The sequence below is a fragment of the Callospermophilus lateralis genome, chromosome 5, assembly GCF_048772815.1.
Source record: "Callospermophilus lateralis isolate mCalLat2 chromosome 5, mCalLat2.hap1, whole genome shotgun sequence".
Classification (NCBI taxonomy): Eukaryota; Metazoa; Chordata; class Mammalia; order Rodentia; family Sciuridae; genus Callospermophilus; species Callospermophilus lateralis.
In genome coordinates this window covers 38448815-38472910 of record NC_135309.1, presented here as the reverse complement: position 1 = coordinate 38472910, position 24096 = coordinate 38448815, and the positions used below count along the sequence as shown (strand labels likewise).

General features: G+C 43.4%; 1 protein-coding gene and 3 non-coding genes across 4 annotated transcripts; 1 reads left to right on the top strand and 3 right to left on the bottom strand.

Moving 5' to 3' along the window:
• Positions 1-3197: 3197 nt before the first annotated feature.
• Trnav-aac (transfer RNA valine (anticodon AAC)) lies at positions 3198-3270 on the bottom strand. The gene has a single exon. It is a non-coding gene; the product is annotated as a tRNA-Val (tRNA).
• A 5352-nt stretch (positions 3271-8622) lies between these two features.
• On the bottom strand, positions 8623-8695 carry Trnak-cuu (transfer RNA lysine (anticodon CUU)). Its single transcript has one exon. It is a non-coding gene; the product is annotated as a tRNA-Lys (tRNA).
• A 589-nt stretch (positions 8696-9284) lies between these two features.
• Positions 9285-9357, bottom strand: Trnav-cac (transfer RNA valine (anticodon CAC)). Its single transcript has one exon. It is a non-coding gene; the product is annotated as a tRNA-Val (tRNA).
• A 1844-nt stretch (positions 9358-11201) lies between these two features.
• LOC143399665 (E3 ubiquitin-protein ligase TRIM41-like) lies at positions 11202-23139 on the top strand. Its single transcript, XM_076856516.2, is given in 9 exon segments — positions 11202-12297; positions 17719-17814; positions 19926-20156; positions 20677-20699; positions 20898-21025; positions 21486-21661; positions 22247-22293; positions 22295-22308; positions 22691-23139. Coding segments are annotated over 9 exon segments (1602 nt in total). The 5' UTR covers positions 11202-11490; the 3' UTR covers positions 22771-23139.
• The last annotated feature ends 957 nt before the right edge of the window (positions 23140-24096 follow it).

Below are 24096 nucleotides of genomic sequence, written 5' to 3'. Positions count from 1 at the left end.
TATAAGCAATTGATCATATTCTACAATTACAAACTTGATATTTCTGAATTTCTGAACCTTCATTTTTTGGATGAGGAGATGGAGTCACTGAGATGAAAGTAGATCACTCAGCTGAAAGTAGATAGCCATATCTGAAAGTCAGATTTCTGCTCTAGCCACTAATCCATAGCACTTTTAGAAATCTTGGGCGTATTGTTTATATACAATCTTTTGAATAAAGCCTCTGCCTTTACAAATACCATACTGAGGTTTTTAGTGTATGCCTTGATATCCTGAGAATCCCCTAAAACTACAGATCTAATGACCTTCACTCATTTTTTTTATACATTTGCAAAGCAAAAACAGTAAATGGCATGGGTAGAATGATCAGAATATAGATTCAAGGAAGTATGGCTTCTTACCCTCCTGACCCCCCTGTTCTTCCCTCTGCTTTCAAACCCTCTGAAATGCTTCTTCCTTAGGGCCTTTGAACCCCTTGTTTCCTCTCATGAAGGCTTTTTCTCCAAGATCTTTGGAAGATTGACTGTTTGTTTTCCTGATTTAGCTCATTGTCTCCTCTTCTGATTTGTCTTTCTTGGATCCTCTCTCTATCCTTTGTTTACTTGCTACTCTATCAGATCACATTCATTAAATTTCTTGCAGTCCTATCACTCTGAGATTATTTCTATATCTGTTTAGTTGTTTATAACCTATCAAAAAGTGAACTTGAGGAGGTCAGAGACCATTTTCACTGCATTGTAAATGAATAACTAAATGAAATTTCCTTGTAACAGTGGCATAACACAGGTTTATCGCAAGGATGCAATTTATCTATATATTCCCAGAACCAAGGACAGGGACAAGGACTGTTCATTTATGGAATTGGTAGCTATTAATATTCTTTTCTAAACCTCAAAGGGCTGCAGAGTAACAAAACAACCAGAGTCAAAGGACAATGGTCAATGAAGTGACAATAAAAGTTTAGTTCACAAGATCTATGTGGATTACAAAGAGAAGATCAAGATAGGATAGAGCATGGTGAGAGGTCAAGGGAGGTAGAGATAAAAGAGGAATGGTGGAAATGTAAAATTTGTTGAAACTGGGTGATACTAAGGCTGGGGTTGTGGCTCAATGGTAGAGTGCTTGCCTAGTATGCATGAGGCACTGGGTTTGATCCTCAGCATCACATAAATATAAAATAAAGATATTGTGTCCACTTAAAGCTAAAAGATAAATATTCAAAAGAAAGAAAGAAAGAAAGAAACTGGGCGATACATACTTGGGGTTTCACTATACCATTCTAAATTTTCTAAGAAAGTTTTAGCAACAAAGCAAAAGGAAATATGATTACTTTCGAATGAGAGGTTAACAATCTAGGTAGATAATTTTGTAGGAAATAATGTTGAAAGTTTGTGTTTGTTTGTTTTGTTTTTAAAGGCAAGCAAACCCACACTGAGGTAAGAGAAACACTTTGAGCCTGGGCAACATAGTGAGATCCCTGCCTCAAAAATAAATAAATTGATTAAAACCCATAGAAATCCAGCAAAGCTGCAATTAAATGTGAATTCAAGTGTTTGAACTATTTCCCTAGGTACTTGCAAGTGGGGAAGCCAGGAATTTTCATCTCTATGCACGGCCCTGCCACCTAGGTTTGGCTCTGTTACTGTTTTTTGTTTGTTTATTTTTAAGTTTTAGGTGTAGATAGATACAATACTTCATTTTACTTATTGTGTTATTTTATGTGGTGCTGAGGATCAACCCCAGTGCCTCATAAATGCTAGGTAAGAGCTCTACCACTGAGCTACAAACCTTGCCCTGGCTCTGTTAGTCATTACTTTAGAAAAAAAAATCTCCCTAAACATTCCCCTTTATAGGTAAGAGAAAATTACAAAGACACTGAGTACGTGTGGCTTTCTGGAAAACTCAAAGGGCAAAACAAAGAGTAACAAACAACCCAAAATTACAAAGGCACTGAGTATGTGTGGCTTTCAGCCTGTCAGGGCAATGCTAAAAAGGCAAAGAGGCCAGTATAAAATGGCTTGCACTGACAAGCAGTCAAAAAGAATTAACTGAGTCAGTTAATTAAAACAAGATAAGTCTAGGAAAGCTGTGAAGCTGTAATAAAAAGTTAGCATTTAAGTGTATCCAAATGAAATATGATTCAAAAGAGGCTGCTTCCAGTACACCATGTTGCTCAGCCTAGCTAGTCAGTTGGTGTTAATTGTGTCGCTTTGGGTAACACTAGGAAGAAAAACCAATGAGAACTGCATTGTGTTGACTGAGGCATTGATCAAAATCCACTTGGGCCAGAGTGACAAAAGACTGAATTATGGTCCTGGCCTCCCGGGGTTCTGCGATGAGCTAAGAAGGTCACTTTGGAGAGGGTGCCGAAGACACACTGGCTGTCCAGAGCCTGGAGTGGGGGCATGTACCTCAAAAAATAAATAAGACAAGATAAGAAAAGACAGACAGACCTCAGGCTCCCTCTACGGCGGCTTTGGAGGCGGTGGTTGTCGCGATCGCCACCTGTGCGGTGCAGCAGCGGCCAGTTTTTACACACGGGGCTCTTTTTGGAACGCGCCAATTTTCCTCTTTCCACCCAGCCACTAGCAGTCTGTGGCCAACGTACGCTACTTTCTGGATGTTTCACTTGAATTTCTCTCTGTACCCTGCTTCTTTTCCCTTTCTCTGTCCCTGAGTTCCGTCTTCTCTGTCCTCTCGGCTCCTCACCTTTCCTGACGGATTAACCCTCTCGTTGCCGGTGTAAGCGGACGCAGTAATATTACTCGTCTCACAGAGTGTTAGGTTCCACAGAGGGAAGCGGGATGCGTGGAGGACGTTGTAGTTACTAGTACCACTATTGTCCTCCCTGCAAACACTTTCCACAGCTTGAACTTCCCACCGACATTTCCAAACTATTCTTTCTTGCGCTTCTTAATATTTCATCGTCGTTACATGGCATTCCTGGGAGGCTGGCGACATTTGATCCTCCAGGACTCGGAACGTAAACTGGAATGACGTTAGACCACCCTCTTTGCACTCACAGAGCTAGACCTATATTAAACTCGTAATGAATTGAAAGACAGGAGCATAGAGAAAACTGTAATGAAGTATGGATACATTCCAACGACGAATGAGTAAAAGAGTTTGCCAATCAGAACAACAACAAACCAAAAAAAAAAAAAAATTGCGTCAGCCGGGTAAGAAGAAAGAACAGCTGTTTCCGCCCGGTTTCGAACCGGGGACCTTTCGCGTGTTAGGCGAATGTGATAACCACTACACTACGGAAACCGGCGGCTGAGAGGGGCATTTCCGCTAAGTTTATAAGGTATGTTTAGAGTTACCGCCCAGGTTCCCAAATCCCACTTAGTCAGGTCAAATGGTATTTACCAAACTACAGAGCAACCCGTCAGCAGGTAGAGAAGTCAGCTATATCCAATAATTTTTTAAATAAATAATAAAAAGGAGAAAAATGAAACTGACTAACCTTGCAGCGGGAAAGGTAAATGTGGCTGAAAAGGTGAATCTTGCTAAAACTGGATAATCCTCCCTGTTGGTTATTTTTGTTCCAAGGAAGAGAACAGGTGGGTTAAAATATTCACATAATTTGTACTTTATTTACAGTAAAGATCGACAGGTTGTTTTTTTTTTTAATGAAAAATGCAAAGTATATGACATTTTAATGATTCGTCAAAATGTAAATTAATGTGAATATAAAGTAAAAATAAATTATTTGTATATATGCTTTCAAAAAGTTTATTTCTTCTAATATGCAAAAGTATTTAAAATGGGGGCTGGGCTGTAGCTCCAACATAGAGTTGTGCTTGCCTTGCATGCATGAGGCCCTAAAAATATTGTGTTCATCTACAACTAAAAAAAAAAAAAAAAAAAAAAGAGTCTTAAAAATAAAGGGAAATTGAAATTAAAGATTATCCAATTTTAAGTCAATATTATTTAATTGAAGCTGTAATTTTTATTAAATTTCGAAAACCTAATGTAATTCTTAAGTATTTTATAAAAATAAAATCTAAAGGCTGGAGATGTGGCTCCAGACTCTATTTGCAGAATGAAAAAGCAGTCAATATACACATATATACATGTATGTGCTACTGTTAGATAGTAATTAGTAATGAGCGACAGTTTACCTAACAGGTGCGAGGGCCTAGGTTCAATCTCTCTTTATGGCTGAAAAATAAAATAGAACTCGTCAATCCTCGCATTCAATATACAGGGTGGGACGAGACTTAATGTATGTTAAGTGTAGGTCTGTGTGACTCCAAGTTTAGGAACATTATCTTTTGTTCAAATGATTTTCTGTATCAAAGCTGATTCTGGAATACCAAGGTGGAGAGTGGGAGCCCATCCAGTTCCCAGTCTGGCTTTTCTGGTCAAGGGCACCATGGGTCCCCAGGTGGCCCAATCTATGTACTTGTAAAATCCTCTTTTATTAGACCATGTGCTGAATTTGACTCAGATGATCTCTCCCTCCTTTTGGCACATTTGGACTCCCTTGGCCTTACTTGTTGCCCTCCTATCCCACTCCTCCTCTAAATTACCGGAAGCCATCAATTCCTCATCTGTGGCTGCAGCAGTGATCATGTTCCCAAGTTTCAGATCCGTGGGTGTCCTGGCCCTCTTAGATGTCGCACGGTATCTCACATCCAACCTGTTCAATATATATTTTTTTAAATTTTTAATGTTTATTTTTCAGTTTTCGGCGGACACAACGGCTTTGTTTGTATGTGGTGCTGAGGATCGAACCCGGGCCGCACGCATGCCAGGCGAGCACGCTACCGCTTGAGCCACATCCCCAGCAACCTGTTCAATATTGAACTCATTAATTTTTTCTCTACCCTTGTCCCTCTTCTCCATATTCATTCTCTGATCTCTATTATAAAACCACTTAGATAAAAAAAAATCTGGGAGTCCCCTCATCTCGCAGCTGGTACAATCTATGGTATCATCCCTTCACTCACTTGTACCTCTGACTGCTGCTAGGTTCCAGCCCCCTGTCTGAACACCTGGCTGTGTTCTTACAGTTTCTCTCTCTGAGCAGTCTCACTCCTCTTTTACACCATCCCTGAAAGAATTTCACTAAAATGTAAATCAGAGAGTGGTTTAATTACCTCAGCAGCCATCAGCACCACCAAGATAGAGACTGAAGGTTTCACCAGGGTCTCATGTGTTTGTAAGTTCCTCTGAATTGTTGAAAGCTTGCCCCCTTTGTGCTGAGAGTGGCATGGGTTACTTACCTAGTGGGTCATCTCAAATCCAACCTGGCCCCAGAGGCAGCAGTGAAAGAGATGAAGAGGAGAGAAAGAAGGAATTGTAGCAAAAAGTTCTGACCTGCATGTACTAGGCTTGTTCAGGGTCAGGGAAAAGAAACCTGTCTACTTTGACTCCCCCTTAATGAAAATGCCAGAATCTTTTATGACTGTTTTCCAGTCCTAGTAAAGGTGGTAAGAAATGACATTGAAAACCACAATCTGCAAGCATTTGTGGCAGAAGAAATGTCAAAGTTAAAACTCTTTGGAGTGGCATGTTTTGACTTTAAAATAGTGCTTTACCATTGTATGAATTGGATGGGAAACTCAATCCATAATTTCATCCATAGTTTCAGAGAAGTCAGTTGAAGAAAATAATGGAAAGACTGGCTGATGTTTAAGAAAATCATTATAACCATTACTAGTTTCAGTTGATAACAATTTATTTTGTATTTTTAAATAAAAAGACAAAAAAGTACAATGTAGTATCTATACTGTGTCAACTTTCGTATAATAAAGAAGGGGGAATGACAAAGTACACATTTATTCACTCATGTCTTCAAGAGAAATATTAGAAGAATATGCTTCAAACAAATGAGATTGGTGGATGGAAATGGATATGTGGATGTGAATGAAGTTATACTTCTTTTATACTTCTTTTAAGTAGACTTTTCTGTAATACACTGTCCTTTAGAAAATGCCCCAAAATAGAAATAAATAAAACCAATCAGGTTGTAGGGAGGAAATAATGTGGAATACAAATAATAACAAATACACCTTATTGTATTACAAATAAACAATATAACTATACTGAAGGACATAGAGAAGATCTTAAGTAATTCTGGAAAATAACATTTCAATTGTTTATTACACCCATACACAGTTCAAACTCTTATCTAACACCACCAGCTTGTGTGTACCTGGATATTCCAAACTGAGACTACATTACTATCTAACAGTAGCACATACATGCCACTGGCCCAGAGGCAGCAGTGAAAGAGGTTGACAACAGTATAGATACTACATTGTACTTTTTTGTCTTTTAACTCATTATTAAATAACTACATATATACACATGTATGTGCTACTGTTAGATAGTAATTAGTAAAGAGTAGTAAAATGTGAACCAATAACATACCAGGGCCATGAGGTTTCTTTGAAATTGACCTTAATGAACAATGAAGTAACTTGTAGAACAACAATAGGTATACTAACCCTGAGAATAAACAGGTGGAAACAAAGGGAGCTGATTAAAAAATAAGTCAAGAAAGATCAATGGGGCTAACTCCTGGCAGGTCCATCGAGGTCATTATAAAGTCAGGATTTATGGTCACAGGTTTCTCAATGTATTTTAGAATGAAAGTTTCTTTAGTATTGCAGGTGCACTAAGGTAAATTTGTCCAGTCACTGACCCAAATACCCACATTAACACAGGATTGACTTGTAGATGAATCCCACCCCCTCCAGTATATTGACCACCCTGACAATTCCAGAGAGGACCAACAGGGGTCAAAAACTCCCCCGCCAGATGTGATAAAGGAGATAAACATCTGACTGGCAAAGACTGAATCCAGTTCTTCTGGTAAATATCAATTTGGAAGCAGCATTGTTTCCTTGGTCATCCTTTGCTTGAAGAGGACCACACTCTTGAAGTTTTTCTTTGCTTGAGCCTTACTTTGCTTTCACTCCTAATAAAATTCTCTTGCATTTGTGTGTGTGTGTGTGTGTGTGTGTGTGTGTCTGACTGTAAAATTTCTTTAATCAGAACACAAGAACCGAGGTTTGAAGCTTCAGCTTCTCACTCTTCTATGGCAGTAGGACTGTACTAGCAACTCTGCCTATTTAATGAATCCTGACCCATTCCTGCCAGACTACCCTCATAGCATAACAATATCAAACTCTTCCTAAGACTTCTGAGACTGAAGGTGATGCTATTCTTTCCTTAGCAAGTTTAATAAACTAGCTTTACTAGACTTCTCTTGTGGTCTTGAGTATTAGTATGGGAGACTTAGACAGGGGTAAAATAGAAACCAGACTCTATTTGCAGGATGAAAATGCAGTCAACACAAACAAATTAATTTCAACCAAAGTTAAGGAAAAAAATTGTGACTTATAAATGGAGGATGTTCGTGTTAGTATGTGTCGTGAGAATGCTGTATTATTAACATAGACCAAACACATTTGTGTCTTTCCACAACATCAGAATTTATTGAATAGCAATACATTCACTGGTTATACCACTTTCATCAATGGCAGTTCACTGAATACTTGTAGGTAACCTGGTAATCATAACTGGGCAATCTCGATTTCTATTATCTGTAGAACTCAAGTCACGTGTCACACTTCACACAAATACATATGTATGTTTGTGTATGCATATGTTTTACAGAAAGGGTTAAGACATCCACAGGGGTTCAGAAGGCTGAACAGAGAGCAAAGGCAGAGAGCAGATATGAATAATACTGTAAGTAGTCAGATAAGAATACAAACCACCCAAAACTCTCATGGTGCAGAGTTATAAGATCAAGAATTTTTTCTAGGCCAAGTTCCCAATTGATGGCACAGTGTCAGCTTGGAGTGGGACTTGCCTCACCAGTAGGAAAAACTACACTCAGCTACAGCCCAAGGTCAGAGATATGGAGTTTCCTGAATAAGGCTATTTTCTTGGACAAGGCTCATGACAAATGATCAGGTAATGGATTCAGGCTGCTACTGTGTTCTCTCTCTCTCGGGTCTCCTCCTTTTATGGGTCTCAATTGAAGGGGTGGCTTCCTTTAGTGTTCAATAAACTTATGGGCCTGGTTCTTCTGATATGAGTTTGATATGCTTATGTATCCAGGTACATCTGATTAATTTCACAGATAGTCATTCTATTAGCACAATTAGTTTATCAGTTTATGCCTTATGGTTGTGCCAGGTGGTGTTTACCTGTACAAATAAGGTGTGCAGTCATTCCACTGAAGCAGTTTAACTCAAAATGGAGTGGCTTATGAGAAATTACAAAACAGAGTAATAACGGTTCAAGCATAGCCTGAAAACTGCTCAGTGCAGAATACAGCCTACTTTCCACAATGTTTCAAAATACAAATAAAGGAAGTAAAGTGGATGCAAGAAAGCATGGAGCAATATCTTCAAAAGATGGAGATATTTTAATGAGGATCTCATCACTCAAAGAGCCTTTCCTGAGGAAAGCCCACAGCTATAGAACTTTATTACATTCCCTTGGGGAAGAGGGTGCTATGGTGGGGACTCTACTAGAATTTGGGCCTTCCTGTCGGCTACTACAGAGTAAGGGGCCAGGCTGGCTCAATCGCTCAGGAAAGTATAATCATCAATTTGCCTTAGGGAGCCTCTCTCACCGTCATTCAAAATTACTCCACGCCCAACGTGGGGCTCGAACCCACGACCCTGAGATTAAGAGTCTCATGCTCTACCGACTGAGCTAGCCGGGCACAGTGTAGGCTTCGGTGTTGTGTTCCAGGAGACTGAGATCTACTGGCAGAGGCACACGTAGGTTTTGAGAAGAAACTGCGCAAGATTATGTAGAATCTACTGTACGCCAGATTTGATCCTGGGGAGTCTAAAGCCTACGGATTCCTCTAGAAAGGTTGCAGGACAGGATGTCTGAGAAGAGAAAGACGATCCCAGCAGCTCGGGAGGCTAAGGCAGGAGGGTCTCAAGTTCAAGGCCAGCCTCAGCAATTTAGTGAGAGTAAGCAACTTTGTGTCTCATAATTAAAAATAAAAAGGGATGGGGATGTGGCTCAGTGGTTAAGCGTCCCTGGGTTCAAACCTTGGTACAAACAAAAAATTTAAAACAAAAACAAAACAAACAAACAAAAAAACACAAGCAGGTGAGGAGTGAGACATGGATTTATGTTTGAAGCTGTGAGTTTAGGTTTGCTTTAGTCCAGTCTCATTGCCCATCTCCTTCATATACAAGGACCATTAAAGAAAGACATGTCGGTCTCTCCACATGACAGCTTTGTCTCTGGACAAGATATAGACCCCGCCGAAGTGGCAAAAGCCAGACTTAAAAGTTTGTTTCCGCCCGGTTTCGAACCGGGGACCTTTCGCGTGTGAGGCGAACGTGATAACCACTACACTACGGAAACTTCCTGTAGCCACCTTTGATTATCATATTCCTGAAGCTGTAGATCTGCGGGACTACAAGCCGCACGAACCTGGAACTCTATGGGAACAAGGGGCTTCTGCCCCTGTAGCAGCCGGCCAAGTTCTGTCCAGTTCCTGTACCCGAAGTCTCTGTCACAGCAGCTCCTGCAGTTCCTGGCATAGAATGTTTCACTACGAAGGTTTGTGGTTTCCGCGCGTTCACACAGATGTCCTCAGAGGCCCCGGCCCACCTCCTAAGGAACCACGGTGATCACCTGAAATTTTTCACAGAGTAAGTTTTACATACCCCACCCTGGTATCTCTGTGTCCAACACCTGCTGGGTATTCTGTACATGAATCATGGTCCAGTAGTTTCTTCCGCCATTTAAAAAATATTTAAATGAAGCATCAAATATTATTTCTATGGTACAAAGAATCTATTCGGCATAGATGTTCTGGGGACCAGGCATCACCTTTACCAATATACCCTGGACAAGATTTTTTCAAGTAAAACCAGTCCTATAAGTCCAAGTCTAGCCCTTGTTCTTAGATTGGGATTCCACGAATGAAAACCTCTAAGTAGTTCTGGTGCGGAGCAGGAGCGGTGCACAAGCGGTGCACCAACGGTGCACAGCTCAAAAAAGTATTTGTTGAATGAATCAATGACACTTGGAAAAATATCTTTAAGATAATAAATGAGTTTGATTCAAAGTTCAAAGGATACAGAACTACATGTACGGGAGAGTGTTTTTTTTTTTTTTTTTTTTTTTTTTTTACTGCTTTCATCCTTTCTGTGGAATACTACTTCTTCTAGAGAAACTCTACTAGTAGTATTCCATAGAAGAATGATAATAAAGGGCAGCGAACTCTTATATCGTTCTTATCATGTGCTAAGCAATGTTCTAATTTATACATGAGGTTTACTAATTCTCATAAAACTCGGAGGTAGGAACTATTGATTAAGCGCAGGAATATAAAGCTATTAATTTATTTTACATTCGCCCTCTACCTTTTTTTTTGTTTGTTTGTTTTTAACAGATGGTAGTATACTCTGCACTTTGTAACTTGGTTTTTGTAAATTTAATAATATATTCTGAAGAGGATTTTTTTTTTTTTCACGGCTAAAGAGCGTTCTACTGTACGGATGTGATGATTTGTCACTCTTCCTTAATAGGGAAGTTCACCCAAACATTGTGACTGTGACCGGTGGTCAGTTTTTAAAATGGGCGTGGAAATGCCAACATTAGTAAGGGAAAGGTGGTGTGTCTGGCTCCACTCCCACAGTCCTTCTTCAGGCTCCACCTCCCGATCCGAGTAGGAAGGACCCTCTAGAGTGTCAAACAACAAAGTCTTCTGCCTAGAAGGGCCGGAAGTACTTCGGGGCTTTCAACGGAGTCGGCCCCTCTCTTTCCGCCATCGGCTGTGGGAGTCCTTGCTGCAGTCGTCCTTGCTCGGTCGGTAGGATGGCGCCTGGCCTATGCGGTCATAGCACCGAGAGCAGACAGCTGCCAAACGCTCCCACTGTCCCCTGTATTTTCTCTCCAGTGGCGGGGGATGGAGGTGGGCAGTCCTTCGGTTCTGTCCGCGTTCCCCGCTTCCCTGCATCACAGAGACGAGGGCCTCCACCGTCCTAGCTTCCCGCCCTGTTCCCTAGTGTCTGCTAGAGCGTCTCCTTGCCGTTTCCTGTTGCCTTGGGGCCCCGGGTGGGGGAGGGGAAGGGGGCGTAGCACAATCAGGGAGGGAACTCGAGAGCTTGGGTTGTGCGCAGACGCCGGAAGTGTCAGTAGGGAGGCCGGAAGTGAGGGGGCGGGGCCAGGAAGTGAGGAGGGGCGGGGGTTTATGAGGAGGCCGGGGGAGCGTTGGGGCAGATTTGCACTCAGGGCCACCTGAGGGACTTGTCGGTGGTTCTTAGCTCTGTCCCCTTCACTCGTAGAGACACGGTTGTCGTCTAGGAGTAGGGAACTCTTTGGAGGGGTGGGTTGTAGGGAGGACATTTCTCTGGCAGCGCTTGAGGCAAGGTGTGAAGGGGCAGGACTGGGGGTGGGGCCGGGTCGCCAGGGCGTCTGAGAGGGAAGACCCCCCGCCCCCCCCCGACCCCCCCACCGCACATCTACACTGGCTGACTGGACACTAAGATGGCTGCCGTTGCCATGACACCCAACCCTGTGCAGACCCTTCAGGAGGAGGCGGTGTGCGCCATCTGCCTCGATTACTTCACGGACCCGGTGTCCATCGGCTGCGGGCACAACTTCTGCCGAGTGTGTGTAACCCAGTTGTGGGGTGGGGAGGATGAGGAGGACAGGGATGAGTTGGACCGGGAGGAGGAGGAGGAGGACGGAGAGGAGGAGGAAGTGGAGGCTGTGGGGGCCGGCGGCGGGTGGGACACCCCCATGCGGGAAGAAGATTATGAGGGCGAAATGGAGGAGGAGGTCGAGGAGGAAGAGGAGGGTGTGTTCTGGACCAGTGGCATGGGTGGGTCCAACTGGGACAACATGGACTACGTGTGGGAGGAGGAGGACGAGGAGGAAGACCTGCACTACTATCTGGGGGACATGGAGGACCTGAGGGGGGAGGACGAGGATGAGGAGGAGGAAGTGCTGGAGGAGGACGAGGAAGAGGAGCTAGACCCCGTCACCCCACTGCCCCCACCTCCAGCCCCTCGGAGGTGCTTCACCTGTCCCCAGTGCCGAAAGAGCTTTCCTCGGCGGAGCTTCCGCCCCAACCTGCAGCTGGCCAACATGGTTCAGGTGATTCGGCAGATGCACCCAACCCCTGGTCGAGGGAGCCGTGTGAATGAGCAGGGCATCTGTCCCAAACACCAAGAAGCTCTGAAGCTGTTCTGTGAGGTGGATGAAGAAGCTATCTGTGTGGTGTGCCGAGAATCCAGGAGCCACAAACAGCACAGTGTGGTGCCATTGGAGGAGGTGGTACAGGAATACAAGGTGAGACAAGTAAAAAGTGCAGATGGAGTTTAGTGGGGTTAGATAACTATTAAGGGGAACTGGGAAAAGGAAACATCTGTACTTCTCAGAGTACCTCATGTTCTGGCGAACTGATTTTCCTTCTCCAAGCATTGGCACCAGGGTGGGTTTGAATGAGAAGAATCCTGTACACAGACAAAGCAGATACTGGGAAGTAAATAGGGCAAAGTGAGTGATGTCAGATCAGTGGGCTTTGTCTTCTGGGAAGCAGGGCACTGCTTTTCACACCTCCATTGTTGCTAAGTGTAGGGGTGCAAGTGACAGGTCTCCAAGGCTGTACTAGCACCTCATTTTCTTTTGGGTGAATCTTAAGTCCGTTCTTGACTAAGTCCCTTGGGGTAGAAAGAAATGGGGATTTCAAAGAACAAGAAAGGACTTTGAATGAAACAGGAATATAGAAATGCTAGTATCATATCCAAATGTACTGCACTTGCCTCCTAATGGGTTCCATACCACCCTGTGGTATGGCTTGGTTCCCACCTCAAGGTCTTTGGTCTACTCTGTACAGGTCTGTTGTACTGACTGGAAAAGAGAGTGGCTTTTAAGACAGAAGACCTAGCTCTGCCTTACTATCAAATCTTGCTCAAGTATCTGAGTATCTTTGAACTTTAATTTCTCCAGAATTGATAGTTAATATTTACTGGGCACTTATTATGTAAATTGGGCACTTTTCATGGGTTATCATTTAAAATTTAAAACCATTCTATAAGTTGATATATTTTCCAGTTTCATTTTACAACATGGGGAACAGTCAGAAAGATGTAAATACTGTACCATGGGCCACGAAGCTTTACTAAATAGTGGACTTGGTTATGGCTGTCCCTCTTCCTGGAGTATACCTGTAACAGTGTCACCACCATTTGTATGTTTGTTTTTAGTTTGACTTTTCTGTCATGTGAAGTTTCTTCTTGTAGTCTGATTTTAGTTTGATTAAGGTCTTGCTCCCTACCTCCAATTTAACTTTTAGGTTAAAAAAAAGATTTTTCTGAGAGATAGCCAGTACAAATAACATTACTTTTTTCTTTTCTTTTTTTTTTTTTTGGCTCTGAGGTTGAACCAAGGGCTGCTTTACCATTTATCCCTAGCCCTTTTTATTTTTTGAAACAGGATTCTTGCTAACTTGCTTAGGACTCTAGCAAGTTGCTGAGACTGACTTCAAACTTATGATCCTCCTGTCTCAGCCTTCCAAGTTGTTGGATTATAGGCATGCAACATTATGCCAGGCCAAATAGCATTACTTTGTAATGGTCTGGGTGGATTTGAAGCAGTGAGATCAGAAGGAAGGCAGGGTAGCTTCTGTGTAGTCTGCACAGAAATTTTTTTGTTTGTTTTATGACTGTGTTTTACCCCTTCTCCTGATTTCTTCAGTAACTTTATTTAGGGGTTATTATCCTCACTTTTAGAGTAGTAACTCAGAGTGGTACAGATAAGATAAACCTGAAAAAAAAGACAACCTACATTGCCTCATGCTGCCATTAAAGGAGGACCTCATCTCCTTGCACACAATGATTGTCAAACCTGCCTGATTATTAGAGTTACTGGAGGAAGTTTTCAAAAGTACAGTGGGCAAGGCATGGTGGTCCATGATCATAATCCCAGGCACAAGGATTGCAGGGTGGAGGCTACTCTTAGTAATTTAGTGAGATCCTGTCTAAAAATTAAAAAAAATAAAAACTAAGTATGTAGCTTTGTGATAGAGGACAACTTGATTTAATTTCTAGTAATGCAATAATAATAATAATAATAATAATAATAAATAAATAAAGTAGCTTCTACCACTAGAGATTCTGAATCAGGTAGGGTACAGTGGTACACACTTGTAATCCCAGGAGACTGAGGCAGAAGGATTGCAAGTTTGAGGCCAACCTTAGCAACTTATTAAGGTCTTAAGCAACTTGGAACCCTGTCTTAGAATAAAAAATAAAAAGAGTTAGGGTTATAGCTCAGTGGTAAATCATCCCTGGGTTCAATCCGCAGTATCAAAAAACAAGACAGAGACTCTGAATTAATAAGGAGAATAGCTTTAGAAAGCTCAGCCTAGCAGGGAATTGCTGCCCCTTAAGCCCAGTCTTTTTTTTTTTTTTTTTTTTTTTTCATTTTTTGGTACTAGGGATTGAACTCATGGGCACTTAACCTCTGAGCCACATCCCCGGTCCTATTTTATATTTTATTTAGAGACATGATCTCACTGAGTTGCTTAGCGCCTCACCATTGCCGAGGCTGGCTTTGAACTTTTAATTTATTTTTTATTTTTTAGTTATCAGTGGACACAACATCTTTCTTTGTATGTGGTGCTGAGGATCGAACCCGGGCCGCATGCATGCAAGGCGAGCGCTACCACTTGAGCCACATCCCCAGCCCTGGCTTTGAACTTTGGATCCTCTTGTCTCAGCCTCCCATTCCACTGGGATTACCGGCGTGTATCAATTTATTTTTTATGTGGTGCTGAGGATCGAACACCAGTGCCTCACACATTCGAGGCAAGTGCTCTACCACTGAGCTATAGTCCCAGCCTAGCCCTTTTTATGTTTAACCTCAGCCTTTCAAGTAGCTGGGATTATAGTCATGTACCACCATACTCAGGCCTGTCCTTCTTTCCTAATTAGGTGAACTTATAATACAATGTGTGGTCACTTTGTTAATTTATATTAACCACATCTGTTGAATGTCTGCTACTGCCAAAAATTCTTTTACTAATCAGCAAATGTAGATACATGCTTTATTATGTAAATCTAATTCAAGTGATTCCTTTTCTGATTTAGAGACTTTTTTTTTATAGATGGGTAGTTTATTCTTATATGTACATGTGCATTAACTCTGCACACTGTTGTTTTGTAGAAATATTTATTGAATGGATAGTAGTAACAAATGATGCATAAGTAAAGCCCCTAAAAGCTGAAATGTCCTTGAAATTTTCTCTTAAATAGTACTCTATTTGGGTTTGTGCTTAAGAATTTTTTTTGTCAGTGATTTAGGAAAAATATTGAAAAATATTGGAGGGAGCAAGGCAAAAATAGAAGACGTTAAAAAAAAAAAAAGGAAGGAGTAAATAGGTTGGACTTACCCATTGTGGTATCTCTAACAGCCCTTTAAAGATAGACTCAGAGCCAGGCATAATGGTGCATATGAATTCCAAATTAATGGAGTAGAAATACTGATTGTACAGTGGAGAAATATAAAATAATATTAAGCTGGATGTGGTCATGTCTGTAATTTCAGCTACTGGGAGGCTGAGGCAGAAGGATCAAAAATTAGAGGCCAGCTTTGGTAATTTAAACACTGTCTCAAAATAGGAAAACGGTGGGGGACATAGCTCAGTATGTAGAATGTTCCTGGGTTTAATCCCCATTATGGATGTATATGTCGGTAGTGGTAATATCAAAATGCAAAATTTTGTGTGGCTTTTACTATTTTCATGTTATAGAACGACTGCCATTTTATTGTTACTGTAATTTTTTCTTCACTTGTGCAACAACTGCCTTTTGTAATCTGGGTCAATAACCCTTTTAGTGCAAGGGTCATTACTAGGATATTACTGGCAGCTGACAACTTAGATAGCAAATACTAGATAGCATTTGCAGGTCTTTGCCACATGCCAGATACTGTGCTAAGTATACTTGCCGCAGTCTGTCTGGGCACAAAATAACCGAGCCGCCACACAAGCCTTGTAGATTCCAACAGCAACTCTTTATTCCTGAACTCTCACGGCACTCTACATGCACGTTCTGGGAAAATACACTCCCTCCACCCGGCTCCAATTCTCTCAGAACTCAAGGAGCGGGCACCTGAGGCAGCAGGATATGCGCTAATCCCAGCAGGATCCACCCTAAACCTGGAGCCACCCTAATCCCAGCAGGATCACCTTTCAACCCAATGTCATGCGTCATTCCTACTTGGCTATGGCTCTCAGCATCACTATTCATGGGGTAGATTCTATCCCTGCTTTTAAGCTGAGGAAACTGGAATTGTGGCTTGCCTCAGATCACCCAAGTGCATTCAGGTCCTGGTTAGTGTCTAGGCTTAAGGTTTTCTATCCAGTATTTTCCCCTAAGGAAAAGGAGGGAGCAAGGCAGAAATAGAAGACATTAAAAAAAAATAAATAAATAAAGAGCTAATAGATTGGACTTACTCACCCATTCTGGTGTCTCTAACAGCCCTTTAAAGATAGACTCAGAGCCAGGCATGGTGGTGCACACCTGTAATCCCAGCTACTGAGGAGGCTGATGCAGGAAACCAGGTTGTGAGAACCTGTCTCAAGAAAAGAGGTGGGAGGGGACCTCTTTAGCTCAGTGATAGAGTACCCCTGGGTTCAATCCCCAATATGGAAGAGATGGGGGCAGGAGAAGGAAAATACTCACTTATAAACTGTTAGACCACAAAAGTTAATGTGCCTAATTGCTGTGAAAGTTAATAACTTTAGGGAAGAAGGGATTTTTGCTTTCCATTTAGCAAGTAATTGACTGTTAGAGAAAACATAAGCACAGAAATTAAGTGGGGAGGGGACCATGCAATATCTGGTGGAGAGGCACACTTGTGGGAAGTAATATAAAGGTTTTACTCCAGATTCTTTGGGATCACAGAGGAGGTTGGGGGCAGGAAGAATCAGGTTAGGGAGCTGGGTTTTAAAGTAAGAATGCCTTAGGCTAGGTGGGGAAGGATAATCCCAGGCAGGGGGATTATACTCAAGAAATTATACTCAGCCTGGGGTTGGAGAGCTGAAGGTGTGTTTATGTCCTTGAGTAGGCTGACTGGTTCTATGGTCAGGGCAAGGAAGATAAGGAGGCTTGTGAGTTCAAAGCCAGCCTCAGCAACTTATCAAGGTCCTAAGCAACTTAGGAGACCCTGTCTCAAAATAAAAAGGGCTGGGGATGTAGCTCAGTAGTTAAGTACTTCTGGGTCAATCCCTTGTACCAAAAAAAAAAAAAAAAAAAAAAAAAAAGAAAAAGAAAATAGGAAAAGACAAGTACTTTTATGTGACTAAATGAAAGACTATAGAAAGGATGAAGTGAGGATAGAAATGTAGGGTCAGATCACTGGAAATGGTGGGAGATCACCAAAAGATTCTTAACATGGGTATAAAATCATCAGAAAAGTATTCAAAGATGAAGAACATTTATAAGGTGGAAAGGACCAAAGGAATACTCATGTAAAGACTTCCATGTGGTAGAGGCTCAAGGCTTGTCCACCCCAACTATTGGTTTTGGACCTCTGTAATCATAGAACCTCATCTTTAGAAAATGTACATGAGTTCAGGGGAGGATTGGAGCCTTTATCATCATATGAGGGAAGACAGGAGGAAGGATTTACTTGACACCTGAGGTGGGGATATCAAGCTCTGAAGTACAACCCCCACCTTTAACCTTCTCTTTCCCATTCCCTCAGACCAAACTGCAGGGGCATGTGGAACCCCTTAGGAAGCACCTGGAGGCTGTGCAGAAGATGAAGGCCAAGGAGGAGAGGCGGGTGACAGAGCTGAAGGTGTGTTTAAGTCCTTGAGTAGGCTGACTGGTTCTATGGTCAGGGCAAGGAAGATAAGCCTGCTTATGCTCACAGGTGATAACGAGATCCCCTGAACATAGGACAGCCAAATATGGGAGAAGTGTAAATATTTTCCCAGGGATGTAAGGTGATTGGGGGTTGGGGGCATGAGGTGCTGTGAGGGGACACGTTCCTTTCTTGATTCTAAAATGGAATGAAAACTAATGCCTGGCTTGGTAAGGCTGGGCACCTGGCTCAAGGCTACAGAGCAAAGCTTTCTACCAAGAAACCTAACTCAGCACTGGATGGCATAGAGGGCAAAAGGGGAAAAAGCCCGCACAGCAGCTATGAGAGAAGTCTCAGTCCTAGCATAGTTGTAGATAGTAAACAGAGCATCCCTGATGGTGAGAGGGATGTGGTCCTGGGAGGCTTGTCTCGGAAGAAGGCCAAGGTATGTAAGGGAAGGGAGGAATTACTGAATGTTAGCATTGCAGAACTGATATATCTCCTTATCCAGTGTTTCTTGCCCTTTTTCATCATTGCTCACCCTTCCCCAAAGAGTCTTTTTTGATATTTTCCACTTACTTGCTACTTCCTGACCCTCTGCCTGTTTTTATGAGGGCAGCAAGTCCTGTTGGAATGGACTAGCACTGTGAGATTCAAAAACCAAGCTAGGACATCTTCTGTCCCTCTTCCCCTCCCTCCCAGTATGTAACTTCCCCAACCAGAGTGTGGGCCTTGTCACTTTCCAGAACCGTACTCATCGCTGCCTATACTATAGAGATTCTGCTGCTGGCAAATACAGAATCTGAGTCTGGGAGTTAAAGATCCACCTTGCCTCTGTCCATATTGATAACTTTGGGGATCTCTGGGATGGGGGGCCAGGACCTGAGTATCTTTGGAGCAGAAGGTAAAACTGATGGCTGCTTCCCTCACCCAGTGGCTTGCTGGTATCCCCTCCCTACTCTAGCCAGTTATTTTTACCCAGAGAATGTCTCCCACTGATAGTCATGGGTGAAAAGTATGCCTATCACCCAGGATGGTCCCAGTACAGGCAAATGGGTTAGGACTAAGCAGGGGGTTTTTTTTGTTGTTGTTGTAGGATATTAAGTACAGTTGGCCCTTTGTATCTGTGCATTCCATATCCAACGTTGAATTGAAAATATGTGGAAAAAGGAAAAAATATTTGGGAAAAAATTACATCTGTACTGAACATGCATGATATTTTTCCTTTGTCATTTTTCCCTAAACAATATAGTAGAACAATTATTTGCATAGCATTTATATTAGGTAATATAAATAATCTAGAGATGTTTAAAGGATATGAGAGTGTATGTGTAGGTTATATGCAAATATTATTTTATGTAAGGGCCCCTGAAACTTGAGGAATCCTAGAACCAATTCTACTTGAATACCTTGGGACAACTGTACCTTCTAATATCATTGATTTTGCTTCTTGGCCCATGAAGTGCAAAATACTAACCAATCTTTACTGAAGAAGCTTGCTGATTATTGATCTAGAGCACTTAGGTAACTTTTCTAAGGTCACTGAATAGCAACATAGTGAGGACCCTAAGTTGATGTCTTGATTCATAAATTATCTTACTTACTGATGTCAAAAAAATTCTTACCAGGTACCTACTCTTTAGTTCATACAGTCTGATAACACTATAGCAAACAGACAGGAATTGGGCATAATCCCTGCTGGTGGGAGCTTATGGTGCCTCTGGGGAAAATAATTTTAAAGGATACTTGACTTTATTTTAAACAGCATTTCCAATACTGTATATGCCATGGAAAGATAACAGTGATATTTATGGAGATGGTGCTGATTAGATTTGGAAGGGAGAAAAAGCTTCTCAGAATATGTAAGCTTAGACTGAAGGGCAAGTCAAGTTAGGTAGACAAGGTAGAGAGAAGCCTTCCAGGTAGTGCCATTGGGACCAGTTGCCAGGGAAGTATGTGTAGGAAGGAGAAGGAACTGTGATTCTTCTTGGATTTGAGGAATGTAGGGCTCCTTTGCCTCGGATTGAGAGACAGCAGTTGGAAAACAGAAGATTTACCTTCCTATGCATTCAGTGATATCACCCATCCCCTTTGCATCATTCCAGAGCCAAATGAAGGCAGAGCTGGCTGCTGTGGCTTCAGAGTTTGGGCGGCTCACACGGTTTCTGGCTGAAGAGCAGGCAGGGCTGGAGCGGCGCCTCCGAGAGATGCATGAAGCTCAGTTGGAACGTGCCGGAACAGTGGCCAGCCGCCTTGCGGAACAGGCTGCCCAGCTGAGCCGCCTGCTGGCTGAGGCCCAGGAGCGGAGTCAGCAGGGGGGCCTGCGACTACTACAGGTGAGCACTGTGCTCCTTTCTACCCTGCTTGTCACCTCCCCAGCTCCCTATTTGCCCTGTTAGGCTGTGTTCACCATTACCTCTGCCCAGAGCTACCTCTTCTCTCTGGAAGAACTCACAACAGTTTTTAACCTGAACACCAAAAATGGTTTTTGAGGCTGGAGACAATGTTGAATGTGGTGTGTGTAACAGTTCTACCCAATGAAAAGAAGGAAGAATTATATCTAGAAGGAGGATGAGTGAGAGTTGAGGAATTAATTTTTTAAAAAGGTGACCAAATCATATTATGAAATTCTGTTACTGGGCTTTCAGCTGGATGAGATGTTGGATATAGTCAGACATAGGGATGTATGATGACACATGCATGTTTATTAAGGGCCTTGAGGTCCTGCTTCTCCCTTCCTGTTCAAGTGCAGACCTTTCTCTGGCTGGAGATTGGGAGAAAGCAGTGGTCTCTGTGCAGCTGACATTCTCTTTGTCTCTTTCTCCCTCTCCCTCTTTTTGTTTCTGTTATTCCCAGGACATCAAGGAGACTTTCAATAGGTGTGTTCCCATTTTACCCTTTGTGACCCAGTGATATCTGGTTCCCCATCCCTGCCTCTCTTGGGTATCCCTCTCCTCTCCTTCCTTCCCCAGGACCTGAGTTTCTGCCTCCTGGACCCTCCTCTCCTTCCCCTCAGCTTCTACTCTTCCCTCCGGGAATATCATGGTCCCACCCCCTGCCCGGTCCCCTTCCTCCAGGTGTGAAGAGGTACAGCTGCAGCCCCCAGAGATCTGGTCCCCTGACCCGTGCCAACCCCATAGCCATGACTTCCTGACAGATGCCATCGTGAGGAAAATGAGCCGGATGTTCTGTCAGGCTGCGAGAGGTAGGGAGGTCACCTGTATGACCTTCCTTTGCCTTTCCCTTCAAAGACCTGAGATTGGGTTCTGAGGGAAGTTGGGCCATGGGGGTAGTGCAGGGGGCTAAGGTGGCTCAGGCTATAGGTAGACCACACTGAAAATTCAAGCCTAGTAAATAGCTTCTGTCATAGCTCAGGTAGGTTGTGGGGGTGGGGGTAGGGACAGGATGGATGAGGTGGCAAGAACAGTCAGGGGACTGGGGAATGGCTATCAGGTGTCCTGGGAACAAGATTGGAGAAAGGGGTGGAACTCATAGGAACCTGAGCCTGTCCTGTAAACTGGTATGGGGAGGAGCTGAGGAGAGCTAGATGGGATCAATGGGGGTTGGGGGACAAGGAAGGTACAGCAGGAAAGACTGAACCTTTGGAGTTGGCTTCTGATGGGGAATAGTGTTCCAGCCCTGGCGTATTTGTCCTCCCTCCCAAGTGGACCTGACGCTGGATCCTGACACGGCTCACCCAGCCCTGATGCTGTCCCCTGACCGCCGGGGGGTCCGCCTGGCAGAACGGCGGCAAGAGGTTGCTGACCATCCCAAGCGCTTCTCGGCTGACTGCTGCGTACTGGGGGCCCAGGGCTTCCGCTCTGGCCGGCACTACTGGGAGGTAGAGGTGGGCGGGCGGCGGGGCTGGGCGGTGGGCGCTGCCCGTGAATCAACCCATCATAAAGAAAAGGTGGGCTCCGGGGGGTCCTCTGTGGGCAGCGGGGATGCCAGCTCCTCACGCCATCACCATCGCCGCCGCCGGCTCCATCTGCCCCAGCAGCCCCTGCTTCAGCGGGAAGTGTGGTGTGTGGGTACCAATGGCAAACGGTACCAGGCACAGAGCTCAACAGAGCAGACACTGCTGAGTCCAAGTGAGAAACCACGGCGCTTTGGCGTATACCTGGACTATGAGGCTGGGCGCTTGGGCTTCTACAATGCGGAGACTCTAGCCCATGTGCATACATTCTCAGCTGCCTTCCTGGGCGAGCGTGTCTTCCCTTTCTTTCGGGTGCTATCCAAGGGTACCCGCATCAAGCTTTGCCCTTGATTAGCCTACCACCCGCAGGGGCCCCTCTGGTCCGCACTGGGGGGGCGGGTGGTGGTGGATGATGGCCCGTAAGTTTGGGGGCTGAAAGGCTCCTCCCACGTTTGTTACTGCGTTGCTTCCTGCTCCCCCTTGACCCCAGGCCCCTGCTTCTCCCTCTAGGAGCCTAAAGAACCTTCCTGGCCTCCAGCTCGGCCTACTCTCACCTACTGTCTGTCCAACAGGTCTGCATGGGTCCCTGATAATGAGAACAGCTGCCTGCCTGCCTGGTCTTCCCTTCCTGTCTGCCTAGCCCAGTTCAGCCCAGCCCTGGGGTCTAACTTTTGAGTAGGGGATGAGAAGAGATTGTAATTTCATCCCTTAACCTTTTTCCCCACCCCTACTCTTAAACCTTGTCAGTTCTGAGGCTGGAGGGTTTGGGCAAGACTCATAACATCCCCATTCCAATTCCATCTTATGGTGCAATTTTTAGCTAAGGATTTGGAAGTTGTTTTGGGAAGGCAGGCTGGGCAAAAGGGTAGAGCTGGGTAAAGAAATGTCTACTCTCCTGGGGAAATAGGAGGGATTCTGAAACTTTCCTTCCATCCCCAATTTCTACCTCCATAGACCGGCCAGAATTTAGCTTCAGTGAGAGATCTGGGATGGTCAACATGATTGAAACTACATACCATTACATCACCCAATAAATTATTTTCTCCCCTTTTTCCAACACTGAATCTAGGAGCAAAGCTCACCCCACCCTACCCCTGTGTCTTTTCATTGCCAGGCTTCTTTAACCCTTTGTTCAATGGAGTTGCTTTCCTCAGTTTCCAGCCTTTCCCCATGACTTTTTATTTCCTTCCACTTGGCAAAGTCTGATGGGGAGCCTGGGGACAGGGACAGGGGTTTGGATCCCTGGGAAGGAGAGCCTTGGGTATAATCTATTTTTCTAGTAACCCCTTGCCTTCTGTCACTTGTCAGCTTTTGTTCTCTGCTTTGATGGCTGAGGACAATTCATGTTCTTGGGGGGGAATGGGAAGGTGGATTGTGTTGCAGAAATAAAAATGTTTATTTGCTTCTTTTGTGGAGTCTATCTCTTGAGTAGATGAGAGTGCAAATCAGAAGTGATTTCTTAGTAAGTTGTAAAACTGGCTAAGTGCTTCTTTCCTGTTCCAGCAAAGACTGGGATAAAAATTTCCTATTCTAACGCCCCCATTTATTGGCACAGCATTCAAAATCTATATGTAAAGATCATTTGTTACCTTGTACTACCATACTGAGGGTCCATAAAAGAATAAAGCTTCCCCTGGGAATCTCCACAAAACTTAAGTGACTATTTTTGTGGAAACTAATTCAAAGTTCTATATGAGCATACCAAGTTAAGTTTGAGGTTAGAGGTACCCTAATCCAAGACTGGGGTTGTGGCTCAGTGGTAGAGCACTTGCCTAGCAGGCATGAGGCACGCGGTTTGATCCTCAGCACCATATAAATACACAGGTATTGTATCTACCTACAACTAAAAAATATTATATACATATATTACCCCACTACTTATTCAAGGCCAGTGTACACAATTTCAAGATCCTGTCTTAAAAAACTGGGGATGCAACCCAGTGGTATAATGTCTCTGGGTTTAAAGACTTTCTGATGCTGCCTAGTTTAAAAAAAAAAAAATTGTAGCATTGCCTATAATCCCAGTGGCTGGGGAGGCTGTAATAGCAGGATCATGGGTTCGGTTCAAAGCCAGCCTAAGCAACAGTGAGGTACTAAGAAAACGTGTATGTCTCTAAAATAAATACAAAAATAGAGTTGGGGAACGTGGCTCAGTGATTGAGTGCCTCCGAGTTCAATCCCCAGCACAACCCATTCCTCCAATTTAACCAAGGACCCAAATTAATAGAGATACGATTATCTGAGATTTCAAAGTTTCTTGAATATATCTTTGGAGGAAATGAGAAAACGTAAGGAAACTTGGTATTCCTAAATCAACTTCAACCGTTTTGAAGTAATCTGTTTCTTTCAACTCACAAAGT